At 45.2% G+C, this 19,725-nt stretch overlaps 1 protein-coding gene across 4 annotated transcripts in view; it reads right to left on the bottom strand.

Annotated features, from left to right (window-relative positions):
• Positions 1-15,740, bottom strand: part of spg21 (SPG21 abhydrolase domain containing, maspardin) — a 53,479-nt gene extending 37,739 nt beyond the window's left edge. For 2 of the 4 annotated variants that reach the window (XM_072278355.1, XM_072278358.1), the window contains exons 1-3: positions 15,674-15,740; positions 6,856-6,953; positions 4,445-4,606 (exon numbers count right to left, since the gene is read on the bottom strand). In XM_072278355.1, the coding sequence (XP_072134456.1) occupies positions 4,445-4,606; positions 6,856-6,918 (225 nt within the window). In that variant the 5' untranslated portion in view covers positions 6,919-6,953; positions 15,674-15,740. Of the gene's footprint in view, positions 1-4,444; positions 4,607-6,855; positions 6,954-15,563; positions 15,636-15,673 lie in introns of those variants that run through there. The other 2 variants (XM_072278356.1, XM_072278357.1) reach the window with 2 other exon arrangements.
• Positions 15,741-19,725: the final 3,985 nt, after the last annotated feature.

Raw genomic sequence — 19,725 nt, 5'->3', positions numbered from 1 at the left:
CATAGTTCCCTGAAGGTGGAATCTCATGTGGATAGGGTGGTGAAGAAAGCTTTTGGTATGCTGACCTTTATTAATCAGAGCATTGAGTATATGAGTTGGGATGTAATATTGAAATTGTATAAGGCATTGGTAAGGCCAAATTTGGAGTATTGTGTACAGTTCTGGTCACCAAATTATAGGAAAGATGCAAATAAAATTGAGAGAGTACAGAGGAGATTTACAAAAATGTTGCCTGGGTTTCATCTCCTAGGTTACAGAGAAAGGTTGAACAAGTTAGGTCTTTATTCTTTGGAGCGTAGAAGGTTGAGGGGGGACTTGATAGAGGTATTTAAAATTATGAGGGGGATTGATAGAGTTGACGTGGATAGGCTTTTTCCATTGAGAATGGGGGAGATTCAAACAAGAGGACATGAGTTGAGAGTTAAAGGGCAAAAAGTTTAAGGGTAACATGAGGAGGAACTTCTTTACTCAGAGAGTGGTAGCTGTGTGGAACAAGCTGCCAGCAGAAGTGGTTGAGGCAGGTTCGATGTTGTGGTTTAAAGTTAAGTTGGATAGATATATGGACAGGAAAGGAATGGAGGGTTATGGGCCGAGTACAGGTCGGTGGGACTAGGTGAGAGTAAGAATTCGGCACGGACTAGAAGGGCCGAGATGGCCTGTTTCCGTGCTGTAATTGTTACATGGTTGTACTGTATTGTTTAGGGAATAATGACAAGGATAAAAAGTCTGTACATGTTCAGTACAGACACAACCATCGTAGCTCTTCTGAGAATGCTGATACTGCCTCAGTGAAAATAGTGTTTAACATTTGTTTTGCAGCGAGCCGTTATAGAGGCAGCACGCACGCCATAGCTTTGAATTGCGTGAGATTTTCGTATGATTGACAGTGCTGCAATGATTGCAGAAAAGTATGACTTTATTTTTGAAAGGTTACGTAGGTTTAGGGCAGGTTTGCAGGATGTTTCGAGTACTTACAAAGAACTGTATGATAGAAAAATGTGTGAATCTTCCAGTGTGCTCGCTGTCTTCCCGATTCTGGTAACTGAAACTACACTGTAGTATATACATTATTTCTACTTTATATAGGCTGTGTAGTTATCATATCATTCCCGCTTTTACTATATGTTAGTGTTATTTTAGGTTTTGTGTGTTATTTGGTATGATTTATAACCATATAACCATGTAACAATTACAGCACAGAAAGAGGCCATCTCGGCCCTACTAGTCCGTGCCAAACTCTTACTCTCACCTAGTCCCACCGACCTGCACTCAGCCCATAACCCTCCATTCCTTTCCTGTCCATACAGCTATCCAATTTAACTTTAAACGACAACATCGAACCTGCCTCAACCACTTCTGCTGGAAGCTCGTTCCACACAGCTACCACTCTCTGAGTAAAGAAGTTCCCCCTAAACTTTTTGCCCTTTAACTCTCAACTCATGTCCTCTTGTTTGAATCTCCCCCACTCTCAATGGAAAAAGCCTATCCATGTCAACTCTATCAATCCCCCTCATAATTTTAAACACCTCTATCAAGTCCCCCCTCAACCTTCTACGCTCCAAGGAATAAAGACCTAACTTGTTCAACCTTTCTCTGTAACTTAGGAGATGAAACTCAGGCAACATTTTATTAAACCTCCTCTGTACTATCTCAATTTTATTGATATCCTTCCTATAATTTGGTAGGTTATTTTTTGGGTCTGGGAATGCTCAAAAATTTTTCCCATATAAATTAATGGCATTTGTTCCTTCGCTTTACGCCATTTGCGCTCTACTTTCGGATAGCGGGGGAAACCTGTACAGTATTTTTGATCTGCGATTGGTTAAATCCGCGGATACAGAGTGCCAACTGTACAACATTTGAGGACAAGAAGTTAAGGTGAAGGGGTGGCTCTGTTAATTAATAATGGTCTTGGTATAATAGGGCATGATACCCTAAATTGAATGCAAGCAGTTTGGCTACAGATGAGGCTTAATAAGGGAATATGTGCAAAAGTGCATAGGCTCAACAGTTACCACATGGTACATAAAGGAAAGAAATAATGGAAGCTTGGAGAAAGGTAGTGATAATTATTGGAGATTTTAAACTAAACATGTCTGGAACAAAAATCAAATGGGCAAGAGTAGTTTAAATAAGGTGTATTTTCCCTGGAGCAAACCAGAAAGCAGGTTATACCAAACCTAGTATTGCACAAAAAGATAGGATTAATTAACTGTCTCAAAGTGAAATCACTCCTAAACAGCAACAATCATAATACAATTTAATTTCATATTCAGTTGAGAGAAATAAGAGTGGTCCAAGAATGATTTTTAATTTTTGAGATATTAAAAACAGAAACAGTTTAACTGGAATAGAAATAACTGGAAACTCAATTTAAGGAATTGGCCAAACAAGGTGCACAGAATACCCAGAATAGATAAAAAGGTAAAGATAGTATGAAATGTTAATAAAACAAAATAATCGCACAAAGATAATTGGTAGGTCAACATATTAGGTACATTAAAAAAGCAAGGAGGGTCTAAGTTGATAAAGAGGCAAAATTGGAGTTTTAAGAAAAAACCAAGAAGTGTAAAAAGGCAAACATGAGGAACTCTGCAGATGCTGGAAATTCAAACAACACACATAAAAGTTGCTGGTGAACGCAGCAGGCCAGGCAGCATCTCTAGGAAGAGGTACAGTCGACGTTTTGGGCCGAGACCCTTCATCAGGACTAACTGAAAGAAGAGCTAGTAAGAGATTTGAAAGTGGGAGGGGGAGAGGGAGATCTGAAATGATAGGAGAAGACAGGAGGGGGAGGGATGGAGCCAACAGCTGGAGAGGTGATTGGCAACGGGGATATGAGAGGATCATGGGACAGAAGGCCCAGGGAGAAAGAAAAGGCGAGGGGGGGAAAGCCCAGAGGATGGGAGGTGGGGCATTAGCGGAGGTTTGAGAAGTCGATGTTCATGCCATCAGGTAGGAAGCTACTCATACGGAATATAAGGTATTGTTCCTCCAGCCTGACTGTGGCTTCATCTTGACAGTAGAGGAGGCCGTGGATAGACATATCAGAATGGGAATGGGACGTGGAATTAAAATGTGTAGCCACAGGGAGATCCTGCTTTCTCTGGCGGACAGAGCGTAGGCGTTCAGCGAAATGATCTCCCAGTCTGCGTCGGGTCTCGCCAATATATTGAAGGCCACATCAGAAGCACCGGACGCAGTATATCACCTCAGCCGATTCACAGGTGAAGTGTCGCCTCACCTGGAAGGACTGTCTGGGGCCCTGAATGGTGGTGAGGGAGGAAGCGTAAGGGCATGTGTAGCGCTTGTTCCGCTTACAAGGATAAGTACCAGGAGGGAGATCAGTGGGGAGGGATGGGGGGACGAATGGACAAGGGAGTCGCGTAGGGAGCGATCCCTGCGGAAGTCGGAGGGTGGGGAGGGAAAGATGTGCTTAGTGATGGGATCCCGTTGGAGGTGGCGGAAGTTACCCAGAATAATATGTTGGACCTGGAGGCTGGTGGGGTGGTAGGTGAGGACAAGGGGAACCCTATTCCTAGTGGGGTGGCGGGAGGATGGAGTGAAAGCAGATCTGCGTGAAATGGGGGAGATGCGTTTGAGGGCAGAGTTGATGGTGGAGGAAGGGAAGCTCTTTCTTTAAAAAAGGAAGACACCTCCCTCACCCTGGAATGAAAAGCCTCATCCTGAGAGCAGATGCGGCGGAAGTGTAAAAAGAGTTCTATAAATATTTTTAAAGAGTGTTGGTCTTACACAAAGTAAGCAATGGCATCTGGCCTGCAACACACAGATGAAGCTAACTGTTAGTCTTCTGCAGAACTGTCAGCTAGAAAGCTGCATATACCAGCCTACATGTATAGCACAGAAATAAAGCATTCATCCTTAAATTCCAGTGCACTGGTCTTTCCCTCTATCCTGCAATTCTTCTCTTCGAAGTGTTTCCTTTTGCCTTAAGTCTGATTCTACTACCGCAACAGGTAATTCCATTAAATCCTAATCACAATGAATTAAAACAATTTCTGGGAAATCTCAGTACTTGAAGCTAAAAACCCTTGTATTTGACTCTGTGCCACAGGAGAAGGGAGTAGGGGTTCGTGCCTGTTAATTCTATAGAACACGGCCTCCCATAACATCGTGATCCACAGTTAGGACAAAGTGATATTGGAGAGAAAATGAACAGTTACTGATAGTATAACCACTGTAATTCTGAAACTGTTTCATAAATATGAACTAGGTTCAGGGGTAACACAAAAACAAAAGGTAAGCATGTGAGCAATTTTAATCTCAAAGGTAAAGTTATTACATTAGCTCAACTATTATTGCTTTAACATGGCAGAATATAAAAACAAGTATATTAAACTGTGCCAAAATGATCTAGATTTCTAATGTGATTATACTTTAAAGAATGATACAGCACAGCAGCCTGCCACTTGGCCATACTTACAGAGATAACTCTATAACCCCATCCAGTTAGTGCTAAAATCTGCTGGAAAAACACATCTGCAGTTCCACTGACCGGGGGAAGAAATATAATTGGGCACCTTATGTTTCTGGGTCCAGCATCATAAAGGGACCACACTTTACTGTCATCATCATCCACTATTATCTGTAACAAGTAGCAAAGTTAAAACCAAGTTAATAAAAACAGCAGCTCCAGCAGCCAGCACACAAGAACACCATCAACATTAGTCATTTTTCAAGTTATATCACATCATTACCATTCCTTCAGGCATCCTGATTCAGATCTTTTGATTGAAATCTGAGTCATACCATCATTTGTCACCTGGTCTTCAGCCACTGATTTAGGGTAGCCTCAGGCAATTGCCCTGGCACTATTAAGCCATTATACTGTGTTTATTTCCACTTGGATCTGGGTCAAATCTGGTGTTCATTTACATCATGTGGTTCATCTTAGCCACTTAATAACCAAAACCCAGAGAAGGGAACCAGTGATTTGCAGTTATTCCTGGCAGGATTTGACCAACCTACCTAGGCACCATGATCTTTCCTCTTCAAGAACTCATCCAGAAAATCTCTTCTTAGCAGTGAGTTTAACCAATCTATCACAAAGAACTCACCAACAGCTTGGAGAAGAACCCTGGAGGATATGCACGTCATTGAAAGTGGAAAAGCTGATCCAAGGACTATACTACTGAAAGCTTATCAAGGCAAACCCAGTTCTAAATTATAATGAGTTTTAAATTATATTGTTAGAGGTTATAAATGCCAAATATTTTCCCTAATTGAAGAATATGAGCAGATAACTATTACTTTATAGTGCAAAGTATGTTTTAATCAAGCTGTTAACTATTTTAATTTCTCACAATAGCCCTAAAAAAGTAGACTTCCAGTGAAATTGTTGAACGCTAAAAGGCCACTGACCTCTGCTAAAAATTGACAGATTGTGTAGTTATTTTATGTAAATTCAATCCAAATGTTGAGGTGCAAGTTTATGACTGAAGCTTATATCTACCTCTGCACACAAAAAGTGGCAGGATGTTAAGATAATGAGACCTTCAATTAACAGGATCTCCTGATGAATTGCTTTGATTGTTGAAAATGTTGTGTTCAGTTCCTCACTTCACTTTTCCACACATTGGGCAGCAACGTTGCCAGTTCTTTAGCATTTGTCTGGTTTTACGGGGCCGAGTTGCTAGCTTGATGTTCAATCTAGCACAGATGTAAATTGTGCAAGAAGCAATTGTCAAAAAGAGTTTTAGCCAGAATTCCCAATGTTTCCTCACTCTAACTACAATACAAGGCAAAAAGGATGGACATGTATCTTAAAGTATTTCATCATAAAAACAAGGGAATGATGCAGAAGACTGATTCCGAGAGGAACTGGCCTTATCATGATACGAGCAGAGTTAGTCTTTAACACTTGAAAACAGATTGAGAGCAAGTGTTTCAAGGCTGACATCAATGGATTTTCAGGGATTCAAGGAATAAGGGAGTCAGTAGATGCCAGTCCTTATATTTGCACAGATCTCTGACATGTTTTCACTCAAACTTTTCAGAATAAGCTTAAAAAAAACTCTAACAACTTCACCTAAATTTCAGTGTTCTACGTCCACTGCTCTCTGCTCCACTCTACAAAGAATTTCAGACTGAATGCTTCTGCTATTTCTTGTTCTTATCTCACTTTTTTCTGAATTAAATATCATTTGTCATTCATCTGCCCTTTCTCTGAGCCTGTTTATAAAATTCTACTCATCTGTTTTTTTGGGATCCTTAAAAGTTTTCATTGGCATACGATGTTCACTTAACAATGAGTGAATGTGACACCAGCATTCACTTCTAAGCATACCAATTAATACCTCTCATTCTGATCTGAGTGAACCAATAAGTACTGGTGGGGGGGGGGGGGGGCAGAGAAAGGGTCCATGACATGCTTCTGCAAGCTACAGCACCGAGGTCTACCCTTATCAAACCCAGATTTCGATCATGGGAATAATCTTGAGCGAACAACCCAGAGCACTTTAGGACACTCCAAAATACATACACCCTCTAAACAGCGACATTGGAGTTAATTCAGTGCATAGACAGCACTCCCAAACTGTACCCCTGGTAATCTCGCTATCTCATTTCCAATCTCCACCCCGCATATGTGCCGATTACATCACTGTCACACATCATGCATCCAACGACTCTATTAAGACCCAACTCTATCCTCATTTACTTCCTCCCTCCATCACCACACATTCTCACTAATGCCCATGTCTCCCTCACTTCTACAACTATACTCCACCAATTTCTACAACAATTATTTGAATAGATTAGATTTAAAACATACAGAGAAATGCTTTAAAAATTCTCTTGAATCCCACATACTGAAAAGAAGAAAACAGTACTTGCCTTTTTCAGCGGAACTGTACTCCGGAACCAATTATAATCAGGGGAGACTTTTATCTCACCCATTGCGAATGGAACATCTAACGCTGTAATCCGTCTGTCTAAAGCAAACACACACATTATTGAGGTACCTAGAAATATTGTTTGACTTAACATTTTTTCTGCAAAATCTTTTAGGAATAGCAAATCACTTTATTCCATGCAAAAGTCATCACCTGGTCATAAGTTGAGGGATATAAAGGTGAGATAGGACAAGTTTATAAGGCAATTCCTGAAGAATGAGGAATTTTTCGTAGGTGAATATGATAGATTTCAGCTGAGGGTACTGTATGTGTTCTGTGCAAAAGACTTTAGGATAGAATAAGAACAGAAAAAAATAGGAGATAGCCATTTAGCCCCCTTATGTCTGCTCCACCATTCAGTAAAATCTACTGAACTCGGTCTTAAATACATTTTAATAACTGAACCTTCATGGGCCTCTTGGGTACAGAATTCTAGAAGATATATTTTCTTGAAATGAAGAAATTCGTTTACATTCCTATCTGAAGGAAAACACTTAATTTTGAGACTGAGACTCCAAGTTCTAGACACTACAGTATGTGCCTATGCTGCCAGGCAAGCTTTGTCAGTTTCAGTGAAATAACTGCCCAATTTTCTGAACTCTAAGTTGAATATACTTGATTTCTCCTGAAGAGAGTACATCCATTAGTGCCACTCCCCACTTCCCAGTTCCTGCAATGTCAAAGTCTTGGAGGAATTCCATGAGGTTTATCAGAATGATATCAAAGAGGGGAAATGTTGGTTTATGCAGCGGGTGGAAAAGTTGCAATTGCCAGCCCGAGAGGTTAATGATAGATCGAAGAGGTACACAAAATTATGGGGTTGGTTAATTGAAGTTTTTCCACTGGAAAAACCTGGACACATTTCACTGGAATGTGTTGTCAGGAATTATGTCGACTGATGAACATTGATGGTCATTCAGCATCATCAGGACAAATAGAATGAACGAATGGGATAATCGAACAACAACTAAGTATCACAAAGAGGGCACACCAGTGCCTTTAGCTCTTTCTTAAGCAGCATCAGAGCAAAACCAAATAAAAAGGTGGGAAGGATCTCATCAAGTTCTGTTGATTACCAACTCATCAGTAAAAGTCGGAAGCAAAAGCAAATGGATACACACTAGCCACTGCAAGTGAGCTAAGTTGGTACCTGATGAAAACAAGCTACATTAAGCAAATTAATCAGCTGTTAACTACTGAACATGGCTTACTTTGATGTTGCTTGTGTTGTTTTATTACCAATTTTTTTCTAATTAAATATGTTGCTGCAGCTTTAGAAAGAGTAAGCAATGCTTAATTGTTCAGAGAATTTTTCAGTAATAGGTCAGCTGATTTTGTATCTTCTAGAAGTTTCTCTGTAGCAGGTGTCAGACCACTGGCTATTTTATAGGTTATTTGTATCACTGGAATGTCTTGTGTTTTGTCTAGTCTGAGCTAGTTCTTGGTATAGGATAACCACAACTTCTTTATTCTTCCTCTTTTTTTCTTTGTTCGTTCTTTGCTCTTATAACACCTAATAAACGGCAGTAACCAATAATTTTTATGTCTCATTGTTGTCTTCCAAAGAGCCTCCAGATCATAAAATCAGCTGATCCAATAAAGTCATGAGAAACTGTTGTCATTGGGAAGTGAATTGGTATAAAATAATTGGTAAAATACAGTAACGAAAAATAAATCACTTCACTGGCAACTTGGATCCAGGATTCACTGTTCCTTCAAGCAGTGTAATCAGATTTCAGTGGACCTTCAAAAGGTCATCAAACATTGACTATGAGAACAAATTTGCAGTTCAAGAAGAGTGCATCACCAAATTGAAGAGTTCCTACAAAGAGCCAATGCAGACATGACAGATCAAAGGGTCTCTTGTAATACTGATTCTGTAAGCACAAGAGATAGGAAGAGTAAGCAATACAACCCCATGAGTCTGTTCCACAATTCAATAACATCATAGCTAACCTGATTATTGACTCCATCTTGATCCCAATTCAGTATCCATAACACTCTGAAGCTGAGAAATCCAAATTCACAACCCTGCTTATTTCAATTTTAAATAGTTGCCTCTTTTTCCTGGGACTTTAACACAGTTTATGATTTGCCAAACAGAGGAGCATCTACCCTCAGGATCTGAAATGGAACATTGGTAGAGGTGCAAAAAGCCCCAAAGCAGTTAACAAACTGCATTCCACCCAGGTTTGACTTTCTTTCATTTCATTCAACTCCGGAGTAGTCTGTTCATTACCTGCCTATTGCATAAGGAAGTAGAGTGTTTTGCAGAGGCTGACAAACAAACTTGCTTAACATAATTTGATAAGTGTCTGTAAGGAATAGAAAAAAATTTTCTACTTGAACTCCCATTCCACTGTTGCTCTTTCTGTCTAATGTCTTATTTAAGTGAACGTTCTTCAAACACAAGCACAGACATAGGGTCATAATTAACTGTAGTCTTTTCTACTCCCATCCTGTTCAGTGTATTAACTATGTCATGAACTTGAACAGCCTCCTTCAATGTTCAATACCAGCTACAGTACAATTAAACCAGTGGACTCCAGCACCAACCAGCTATCTTCCTCATCCATCGTGAAGTTACCTATTCCCTCTCTGCCTGAACATACTGAGGGACTAGCATCTCTTGGATCATGTCATTCATATAAAATGGATTGCACTATAGCCTAAGGTCTCAAAACCAGATCATAAAGAATTTCCAGTTAACAATGCTTCTTGTGTACGTGATTTTCCAAATGCAGGCTGTATCCTGCTTGTGGTAAGTGGCTAGATGGCACTGCCAACTACACCTCCCAAAATCCTGTTGAAGATCAACACTGACGGGATGGAAATTCTTCTTGGCGAGATGGAGGATGAGAGGTGACCTGATAGAGGTGTATAAGATGATGAGAGGCATTGATCGTGTGGATAGTCAGAGGCTTTTACCCAGGGCTGAAATGGCCAACATGAGAGGGCACAGTTTTAAGATGCTTGGAAGTAGGTACAGAGCAGACGTCAGAGGTAAGTTTTTTTTTAAAAAAAGCACAAAGAGTGATGAGTGTGTGGAATGGGCTGCCGGCGACGGTGGTGAAGGCGGATATGGTAGGTCTTTCAAGAGACTCCTGGATAGGTACATGGAGCTTAGAGAAATAGAGGGCTATGGGTAACCCTAGGTAATTTCTAAGGTAAGGACATGTTCGGCACAGCTTTGTGGGCCGAAGGGCCTGTACTGTGCTGTAGGTTTTCTATGTCTCTATTTAGCTGGAAATGGATAAAGTTTGGAATCTAGGAATGTTTCCTTCTCCCATCACTTTATCTACTTATCTTCATTTGGGCACGACAAGGCGAGGCTATGGTCTGGAAGAAGCACACGACCTATTGGCTGAGAGATTATTAAGCTCCATTACATACTGTTTTTGCTGTTTCATGTGCACAAATCTTGTGCAGCACCTTTGTACTTCTGCACTCCGCTGAGCTGAAGTTAGTTCCCTTCCTTGATTGTAATGATAAAGTGGTTCAGTTGCAAAGCCATGACATTACAGATTGATAATTCTACTGCTGCTGCTGCTGTTGGTCCACCACACCTCATGAACACACAGATAGCTACTCAGAGGCCCTTGTTGGTAAAGGTCATAGATGTTGCATCCAGCTGTCTTCATGATGTGCAAACCAGTATGCAAATCAGGGCAGCACAATATGGAGAGCAAGCTGTTGCCCATGTAACAGGCTCCTCCTCTCCACGGAGCTGATGAATGCAAAGGGATGGCAGAGACCGATACAGTTTGGCACCATCAGCATCATAGAGTTGCCAGTCAGCGTTTAACTCAATGAAGAATGCCTTAAGAACTTCAATTCTGGATTTTCCTTAGGGTTTACGCCCAAGGCTTTCCCCATGAGTGGGTACAGCTACAAGGCAGCAGAGCTTTGAGATCAGTTTTCCTTCTCCTAGATGAGTTGCCAACCACGGCAGATAAACCCCATCTGCCTGAAGTGACTAGCTTGTACGTACCAGTGACCCGTCTTTACCTCTTCTGTCAGTAGAAACAGTTCCACCGGGTTTAGTAGCTAAACCACATGTGAAGGCCAGAAGCTGGATGGCTGTCAGAGGCTATACAAGATGTACACCACACACCACTGGGAGCATTTAGTAGGTAGTGGGAGCTTATCCCCACTACAACCCCCATTTCCACCCCCCTCAACTATAACAATGTAAGAAACTTGCATCTACACAAACACATCAAAATCCACTGGACTTCCCTTCATTGTTGGTATTGAACTTCTTTATTCAATTTCCAGTCACTGACTCTCACAGTTAAACCACATTATCATTAACAGAGATCTGATGCTGATAGCTCTAAAGCAGTACTGATGCTAAAATGTCACACTAACCATTTCTATGCATAGCAAATAACTAATGACTGAAATAACAAATAGCTATTAAACAATAATTGCAAAAGAGCTACATCAATTTTTCACTAATGAAAAAGCTATTCAAAAACCAATACACACATTTAAAGTTAACTTTTTGAACAACTTTTTCATTGTTCAAAGTTAAATACCAAGGAAGAATTTTTTTAACAGCAATTAGCACGCATTCTTGGAAGGATAGAAATAATCTTGTCACCACTGGAAAGCTGTTACTGCTGTGTCACATGAAGAACAAACCATTTTTAAAAAAGGTACATAAAAATTATACAAAATACCGAATTTTCTGAAGTACGGCCAGAATCAGTTCCAATACACTGGAAAGAATCTGTATACATTAAAGTCATCTGAAAGTAGTATTGTAATAAGGATTATTATTATAGTGCACAACCCTATAAAACATCACAGAGATGCAGAACACCAGCTAGGTACAATTCTATTCTGATGAACATTGAATTTGTTTTTACTGGGGCTCTTTTGCACAACACATACTCAAACATTGCTATCCATAGAGGGAGAGTTACTCTCACCTAAATCTGAGGCAGGTTGGTCATTGATGATTTTACTGGCCATGCTTAGTGATGGACCTTAAAATCCTGACTCTGCCCATGCTACCTCTCCCAAGCAGTATGCAACATGGAAGGACACATACATCAGCTGAGCAAAGTCAGAAGGCTTCTTTACTACACTTGATCTGAAGCCAGCTTTTATAGATTGTCAAAATACTGTATTACACTCCGTAAGAAATCAAACTTGGATTTAAATTAATTGACAATATTTTGCTTTTGGTGAGGCTATTCCATCAATAATTACTTACTCACTGAAATAATAACTACAGATTGATTTGAATTTACTCTCCAAGTTATATGGCAAAACACTTAACCATGAACACCAAAAGAGACAGAAAACACAACTGTCATAATTGAACCAGAAAAGACCCAGGTTCAGATAGACTACACCTGCAGATAACTAAATGAAATTATGATAATAGATGATTACTTCCCATTCATAAAAAATATTTTTTTCCCATCAGAGGGTTGTCAAATGCAGTTACTTAAAAAAAAAGTTGAAAGAATACCAGTCAAAGTCTCCATATATGATAGATGCCAGTAATCTTGGTGATCACGCAAGATAGAACAATTAGCCAGAATTGACTCACAAGGCATAATTAAACAAGGTTATTGTATTCCTTGTAGTAGTAACTGAAAGAGTACTCAAGAGTATTGCAGTGAATGAGATTCCAGTATACTTTCACAATACTTTTGAGTAGGTGCTATACAGAGATTGTTGACAAAGAAACAGTGTTGATGAGCTCGGGGATCTTGGGGTCAAAGCTCACACTGGTAGATAGGGTGATAAAGGTACAGGGCATGTTTAGCTTTATTAGTTGAGGAACTGAGTTGAGCCAGGTTTATAAAATCTAGTTAGGCCTCATCTGGAGTATTGCATTTAGTTGTGATCGCCCCATTATAAGAAGGATGTCGAGGCTTTGAAGAGAGTGTAGAAGAGGCTTACCAGGATTAGTGGGCATGTGCTATCAGGAGAGTTTGGACAAACTTGGGTTATTTTCTCTACAGCAGCAGAGGCTGAAAGGAGATCTGATAAAGGTTTATAAGATTATAAGACTATAGATAGAGCAGGCAGACAGTATCTTTTCCCCAGGCTTGAAATGTCTAAAAGCAGAGTGACAGGAGGGCAAGTTCAAAGGACATGTGCAAGGCAAGATCATTGCACCACCCACAGAGTGAAAGATGTCAGGAATGCTTCGTCTGGTCTGCTGGCGGAGGCAAATACAATAGAGGCTTTCAAGAGGCTCTTAGGTAGGCACATGAACGTGGCAAAAAACGGGAGCATATGGACATTGTGAAAGTAGAAGGAATTATTTAGCTTAGCATTTAATTACTAATTTAATTATTTCTGCATTACAAGATGTGCTGAAGAGCTTGTTCCCGTGCTGCTCTTTTCTATGTTCTAAAATCAGGGGTGCAATGTTCCATCTTCAGGGAGCTTTGGCTAAACCACATTTAGGAGTGCTGGGCTGAACTTTAGTCTGGATAATAGATCAGGTGGAGGCACTGGAGAATATAGGCAGAACCGAGAATGCATTCATTTAGAACTATAGAACACGGACCGGCTGGTGGCACAATGACATCAGCGCCAGACCCTGGAACGGAGGTTCCCGGGCTCGAACCCAGCCGGGTCCGCTCCCGAGTACGCTTTCCACCCGTGCCAGGTTGAGTATCAAGATCACAACTCGACCTTGTAAAATAAGGGGAAAAATACTGCGAAATGTCTGTGTGAGGAGTGGCGCACCACACAGTCAGTCTCTCTCTCTCTGTGCCTTGTAAAGGCATGAAAAAGACTTCGTCTGGCAAATGTCGCACACGCACGCGCCAAAAAACCGTACAACACTATAGCACAGAAAACAGGGCATTCGGCCCTTCTAGCCTGTGCCAAAACTGCACCCAGCCCATAACCCTCCAGACCGCTTCCAGTTTTTGGACAAATATGCTCAAAAAACAAAAAAAAATACTGCAGTTGCTCTAAGTTTGAGATTAAAAATATTGATATTATAAGTTATTAAAAATATATAACTTTCAAATCTCTTACTATCTCTTCTTTCAGTTAGTCCTGACAAAGGGTCTCGGCCTGAAACGTTGACTCTACCTCTTCCTATAGATGCTGCCTGGCCTGCTGCGCTTATCAGCAATTTTTATGTGTGTTGCTTAAAAATATTGCCCTCCGGTTTCCTCCCAGTCCAAAGGCGAACAGGTTGGGAGGTTAATTGGTCATTGCACATTGTCCCATGATTAAAAGGAAAGGTACGTCGCATCCAGAGTTTCCCTGCTTAGCGGACAATTCCCCTCCACGCCTCTCTGACGTAGCGGGGAACCGCGTACGAGGCAAGTTGCAGCAGTGGTTTGCCATTGCCTTCTGCCGGGTGAGTTTCCAAACAGGTCACCAGCCTGTAACCCAGCACGGATGGAAAGCGTTCAGGGGAGCCAGACGGCAAGGATTAAATCAGGGATTGCTGGGTGGTGTGGCTCAAAGGGCCAGAGGGGCCTATTCCACATTGTATCCTAATAAATAAAAAAATGCAAGTCACATGGTATCAATGGAGAACCAGAGTTAAATAAAAAGTCATTGATGGCCCTTCATGGATGCTGCCTACCTTATTGGCATCTCCAAGATTTTCACTTTCTATTTATATAAATATTATTAATCACCAAGATCAATTTTAAGGCTAGACGATGCATACAGTGATGTGTAGTTTATGTGCAGTATGGGCATCAGTCAGCATCAGTATCATTTAAACAGAATAATGTACATTATTGCCTTTAAAATTGTAAGATAGCCCAATGCTTTTTTTTAGAAAAAATACAAACTCTGATACAGGGCCAAACGAAGAAGCATTTTAATGGGAATCAAATGCTCTGCCCACATCACATTCTGAAATTCATTTTCAAAGTGAAAGGGCTTCATGGAATGACTTTCACAGTTTAAAGCCTGGCAGCTGAGTGATACAGTGCGATAGGCAATTAGGACATCTTTCCAAAGCGCTATCTGAAACTTTTTACCCACTCTCCAACAACTTCACCACACTTTTCAATGCTGTCTATTCCCAGTTTCCTCTTACCATCTGTTAACTGTCCCCTTCACCATTTTCCTATCCCCTTTTTAATTTACTCTCTCTCATCCACCTCTTTAGTTCCTCACAAAACCCCTTTCACCTCTATACCTTAATCACTCCCCTAACTTTTCACATCATTTTTATCACAAGATTCTAACTTACTCTTGTTAGCTCACATGTTTACAGTTGCCTATATCCCGGCACTAACCAATCATCCCTACACACTTTGATCTAAAAACCTTCCCCAACATATCATCTTTCATTATCCACCTTTCCACTCCTCCGTTAATTCTCCTTAACATCCGCTACTTTTTCTAAACCTATGTCAAAACCCTAAAGCCCACCTCCACTCCTCAATATTACTCGCCCTACCTGCAGTTAAACGCAAATCCCCCTCCCTCACGTTACTATCCCAATACACCTCCCTTTCCACATACCTTTACCCCATCAACTTGGAACCCCTTTTCTGAACATTCCCCCTCACTCCCTCTATACCTTCCTCACTTCAACTAAATTCACTCACATCGCTGCATCACAGCGTCATCTATTTCACCACCCAGCACTCCGTTCTAACTTCACCACCACACCGTTCCCCCCTCATGGCCTTTTACCCTCCGCAAGCCCCAGCTCGGTTTGGCCTCACTCAGACTTGCTGTCCCCGCGTCGCGGCTTCAGCCCCGCTCTGCGCGCCCAGCCGACCAGACCCAGAGCTCGAACTCACCTCCCGAACCACCATCTCCGACCGGAAACAGCCGGCTCGTGACCAATCAACGCTCGGCCCATCCGGGTAGTCCAGGGGGCGGTCCTTCCGGCGGGGAGGCGGTTCATAAATAAATTGACAAGACGAGGGAGAGAAGGAGAGAGGGTGCACGCGGGGAGAGTGGGGGAAGGGGGTGGAGGAGAGTGGGGGAAGGGGAGGGGGAGAGTGGGTGAAGGGGGAAGGGGAGAGAGGGGAAAGGGGAGAGAGGGTGAAGGGGGAGGGGAGGGGAGGGGAGGGGAGGGGAGGGGGGGAGGGGAGGGGAGGGGAGGGGAGGAGGGGAGGGGGGGAGGGGAGGGGAGGGGAGGGGAGGAGGGGAGGGGGGGGGTGGGGAGGGGGAGGGGAGGGGGGGTGGGGAGGGGGAGGGGAGGGGGGGAGGGGAGGGGGGGGAGGGGGGGGAGGGGGGAGGGAGGGGGGAGGGGGGAGGGGGGAGGGGGGAGGGGGGAGGGAGGGGGGAGGGAGGGGGGAGGGGGGAGGAGGGGGGAGAGGGGGGAGGGGGGAGGGGAGGGAGGGGGAGGGGGGGAGGGGGAAGGGGGGGGAGGGGAGGAGGGGGAGGGGGGGGAGGGGAGGGGGGGGAGGGGAGGGGGGGGAGGGGAGGAGGGGGAGGGGAGGGGGGGGAGGGGAGGGGGGGGAGGGGAGGAGGGGGAGGGGGGGGAGGGGGGAGGGGAGGAGGGGGAAGGGGGGGGGAGGGGAGGAGGGGGAAGGGGGGGGAGGGGGAAGGGGGGAGGGGGAGGGGGAGGGGGAGGGGGAGGGGGGAGGGGGGAGGGGGAGGGGGAGGAAGGGGAAGGGGAGGAGGAGGGGGAGGAAGGGGGAGGGGGAGGAAGGGGGAGGAAGGGGGAGGAGGGGGAGGAAGGGGGATGGGAGGGAGGGGGAGGGGAGGGGGAGTAGGGGGAGGGGGAGGGGGAGGGGGAGGGGGAGGGGGAGGGGAGGGGGAGGGGGAGGGGGAGGAAGGGGAGGGGGAGGAAGGGGAGAGGGGGAGGGGGAGGGGGAGGGGGAGGAAGGGGAGGGGGAGGAGGAGGGGGAGGAAGGGGGAGGGAGGAGGAGGGGGAGGAAGGGGGAGGAAGGGGGAGGGGGAGGAAGGGGGAGGGGGAGGGAGGGGGAGGAAGGGGGAGGGGGAGGGAGGGGGAGGAAGGGGGAGGGGGAGGAAGGGGAGGAAGGGGAGGAAGAGGAAGGGGAGGGGGAGGGGGAGGGGGAGGAAGGGGAGGGGGAGGAAGGGGAGAGGGGGAGGGGGAGGAAGGGGAGGGGGAGGAAGGGGAGGAGGGGAGGGGGGAGGAAGGGGAGGAGGGGAGGGGGGAGGAAGGGGGGGAAGGGGAGGGGGGAGGAAGGGGAGGGGGAGGGGGAGGAAGGGGAGGGGGAGGGGAGGGGGAGGAAGAGGGGGGAGGAAGGGGAGGGGGGAGGGGGGAAGGGGAGGGGAGGGGGGAAGGGGGGAAGGGGGGAGGGGGGGAGGGGGGGAAGGGGGGAGGGGAGGGGAGGGGAGGGGGGAAGGGGAGGAGGGGAGAGGGGAGGGGGGGAGTGGGGAGGGGGAAGGGGGAGGGAGGGGGAAGGGAAGGGTGGGTGAAGGGGGTGGGGGAGAGTGGGTGAAGTGGGTGGAGGAGAGTGGGTGAAGGGGGAAGGGGAGAGTGGGTGAAGGGGTGGAGGAGTGTGGTTGAAGGGGGTGGGGGAGAGTGGGTGGAGGAGTGTGGGCGAAGGGGGTGGGAGAGAGTGGGCGAAGGGGGTGGGGGAGAGTGGGGGAAGGGGAGAGTGGGCGAAGGGGGTTGGGGAGAGTAGGCGAAGGGGGAAGGGGAGAGTGGGCGAAGGGGTGGAGGAGAGTGGGCGAAGGGGGTTGGGGAGAGTGGGCGAAGGGGGTGGGGAGAGTGGGCGAAGGGGTGGGGGAGAGTGGGTGAAGGGGGAAGGGGAGAGTGGGTGAAGGGGTGGAGGAGAGTGGGTGAAGGGGGTTGGGGAGAGTGGGTGAAGGGGGAAGGGGAGAGTGGGTGAAGGGGGTGGGGGAGAGTGGGTGAAGGGGCTGGGGGAGAGTTGGTGAAGGGGGAAGGGGAGAGTGGGTGAAGGAGGTGGGGAGAGTGGGTGAAGGGGTGGGGAGAGTGGGTGAAGGGGTGGAGGAGAGTGGGTGAAGGGGGAAGGGGAGAGTGGGTGAAGGAGGTGGGGGAGAGTGGGTGAAGGGGGTTGGGGAGAGTGGGTGAAGGGGGTTGGGGAGAGTGGGTGAAGGGGTGGAGGAGAGTGGGTGAAGGGGGTTGGGGAGCGTGGGTGAAGGGAGTGGGGGAGAGTGGGTGAAGGAGGTGGGGGAGAGTGGGTGAAGGGGGAAGGGGAGAGTGGGTGAAGGAGGTGGGGGAGAGTGGGTGAAGGGGGAAGGGGAGAGTGGGTGAAGGGGGTTGGGGAGAGTGGGTGAAGGGGTGGAGGAGAGTGGGTGAAGGGGGTTGGGGAGCATGGGTGAAGGGAGTGGGGGAGAGTGGGTGAAAGCGGGGCAGGCGGGGGGATAGTTGGAAACTTTGAGGGAAGCGAAACAATGAAGAGAGATCGGGGAGTGGGATAGGAGGACGATGGAGTAAGCAGGGAGTTGGGGAAAGACGGGGATGGGGAAGAGTGAGGGTCAGGGGTGAAGAGACAGGGATGGTGGAGGAGAGGGGACGGTGAGGGGGAGAGAGTGGTAGAGATGGAGACAGTGAGGGGGCAGTGGGATGGTGAGGGAGAGAGTGGTGGAGATGTGGATGGTGAGGGGGAGAGGGATGGTGGGGCAAACGAAGGGGGGAAAGAAAAAGTGGGGCTGGAGCCGGTTGGGAAAGGGTGCTGATAGAGGTGAGCAATAGAAAGCGAAGAGATAAAGAAGGCTGTGAAAAATAAGAAACTGGGATAAAAAGTGGTGTAGACAAATGGGAATGGAGAGGGGAGTGAGGGAAAGGTGGGGAGCAGAATAGGAGAGCATGGAGGGGTTTTACATGGAGAGGAGAAGTGGGAGATAAGCACAAAGAGGGGGAACTTAATTACACATCTGGACCCCAAAATTCCAGCCTGTGTGCATGTAAATGAGTGACTATACCAGAATTCAGAAGGTGTGTTCAGTCATACTTGGGAAATACATCTCTGCACCCTGAGGCCAACTGCAACACAGTCCTCACCAACTCTCCAGCAGTTTTACTTTCAGATTCCAGAATGTAATGGTAAAGACCAAAATCTTGGTGCATTTAATAATAAATAATCAAGTTGATTATAATTGCAATTTAGAATTCTTCATGCTTTGAACTCAAAGAAATTAGTTGTACCTGCAAAGCAATAAAACGGTGATCAGCATTAGACATAATTGAGCAGAATTTACACTAAACACTGAAGCAAAGATTAAAAAAGCAAAAAGCTGTAATGAGTGCAGAAGTTGCTGGAAATCTTTAGCATTTTCGATGACTATCTGAAATGTTAATTGTTTCCCTCTTCTGCCTGACCCACTGACATTTTTTTTGATTTGATAAGAAAATATTATCTTATGTTTATTCACTTTTTTGGAATATATGCTTCAATATTCAATTTTCCCACCAAAAATGCTCTGGAGAAGATGATGTTTTGCGTCGCTGAAGACGGTGGTGAGCCTCTATCTTGAACCTTGGCAGACCTCCTGGCAAAGATGATTCTTCACCAGGAGGTCTGCCAAGTTCTGCTATGTAGGTAATTCTCGGATTTGGATTCAGACACACAATAGCTCACTGGAAATGTATTTCCAAGTCAGGATGGTGTATGACTGGGAGGGTTTGGTGTTCTCTTGTGTGTGTTTTCCTTGACAAGTCAGGAGGGTGCCATCAGAAAAGCCTAGGTGAGTACTGTACCAGCAGTACATTTATTGATGATACGCACTGCATCATTGTTGTGCAAGTGGCCAATGGGTTGTTAATAAAGTAGGCTGCTTTGTTCTAGATCATGGCAAGCTTGAATGTTGCTGGAACTCAAGTTTTCAGTACCATAGCTGCAATGTTGTCTTAGCCAAAGTGCTCAGCCATTTCTTTGTATCATGTGGGGATATATTGAACGGGCTGAAG

This window comes from Mobula birostris, chromosome 14, assembly GCF_030028105.1.
Source record: "Mobula birostris isolate sMobBir1 chromosome 14, sMobBir1.hap1, whole genome shotgun sequence".
Lineage (NCBI taxonomy): Eukaryota > Metazoa > Chordata > Chondrichthyes > Myliobatiformes > Myliobatidae > Mobula > Mobula birostris.
Note: the sequence above shows the minus strand (reverse complement) of the source record. Positions and strands in the feature narration are given on the sequence as shown.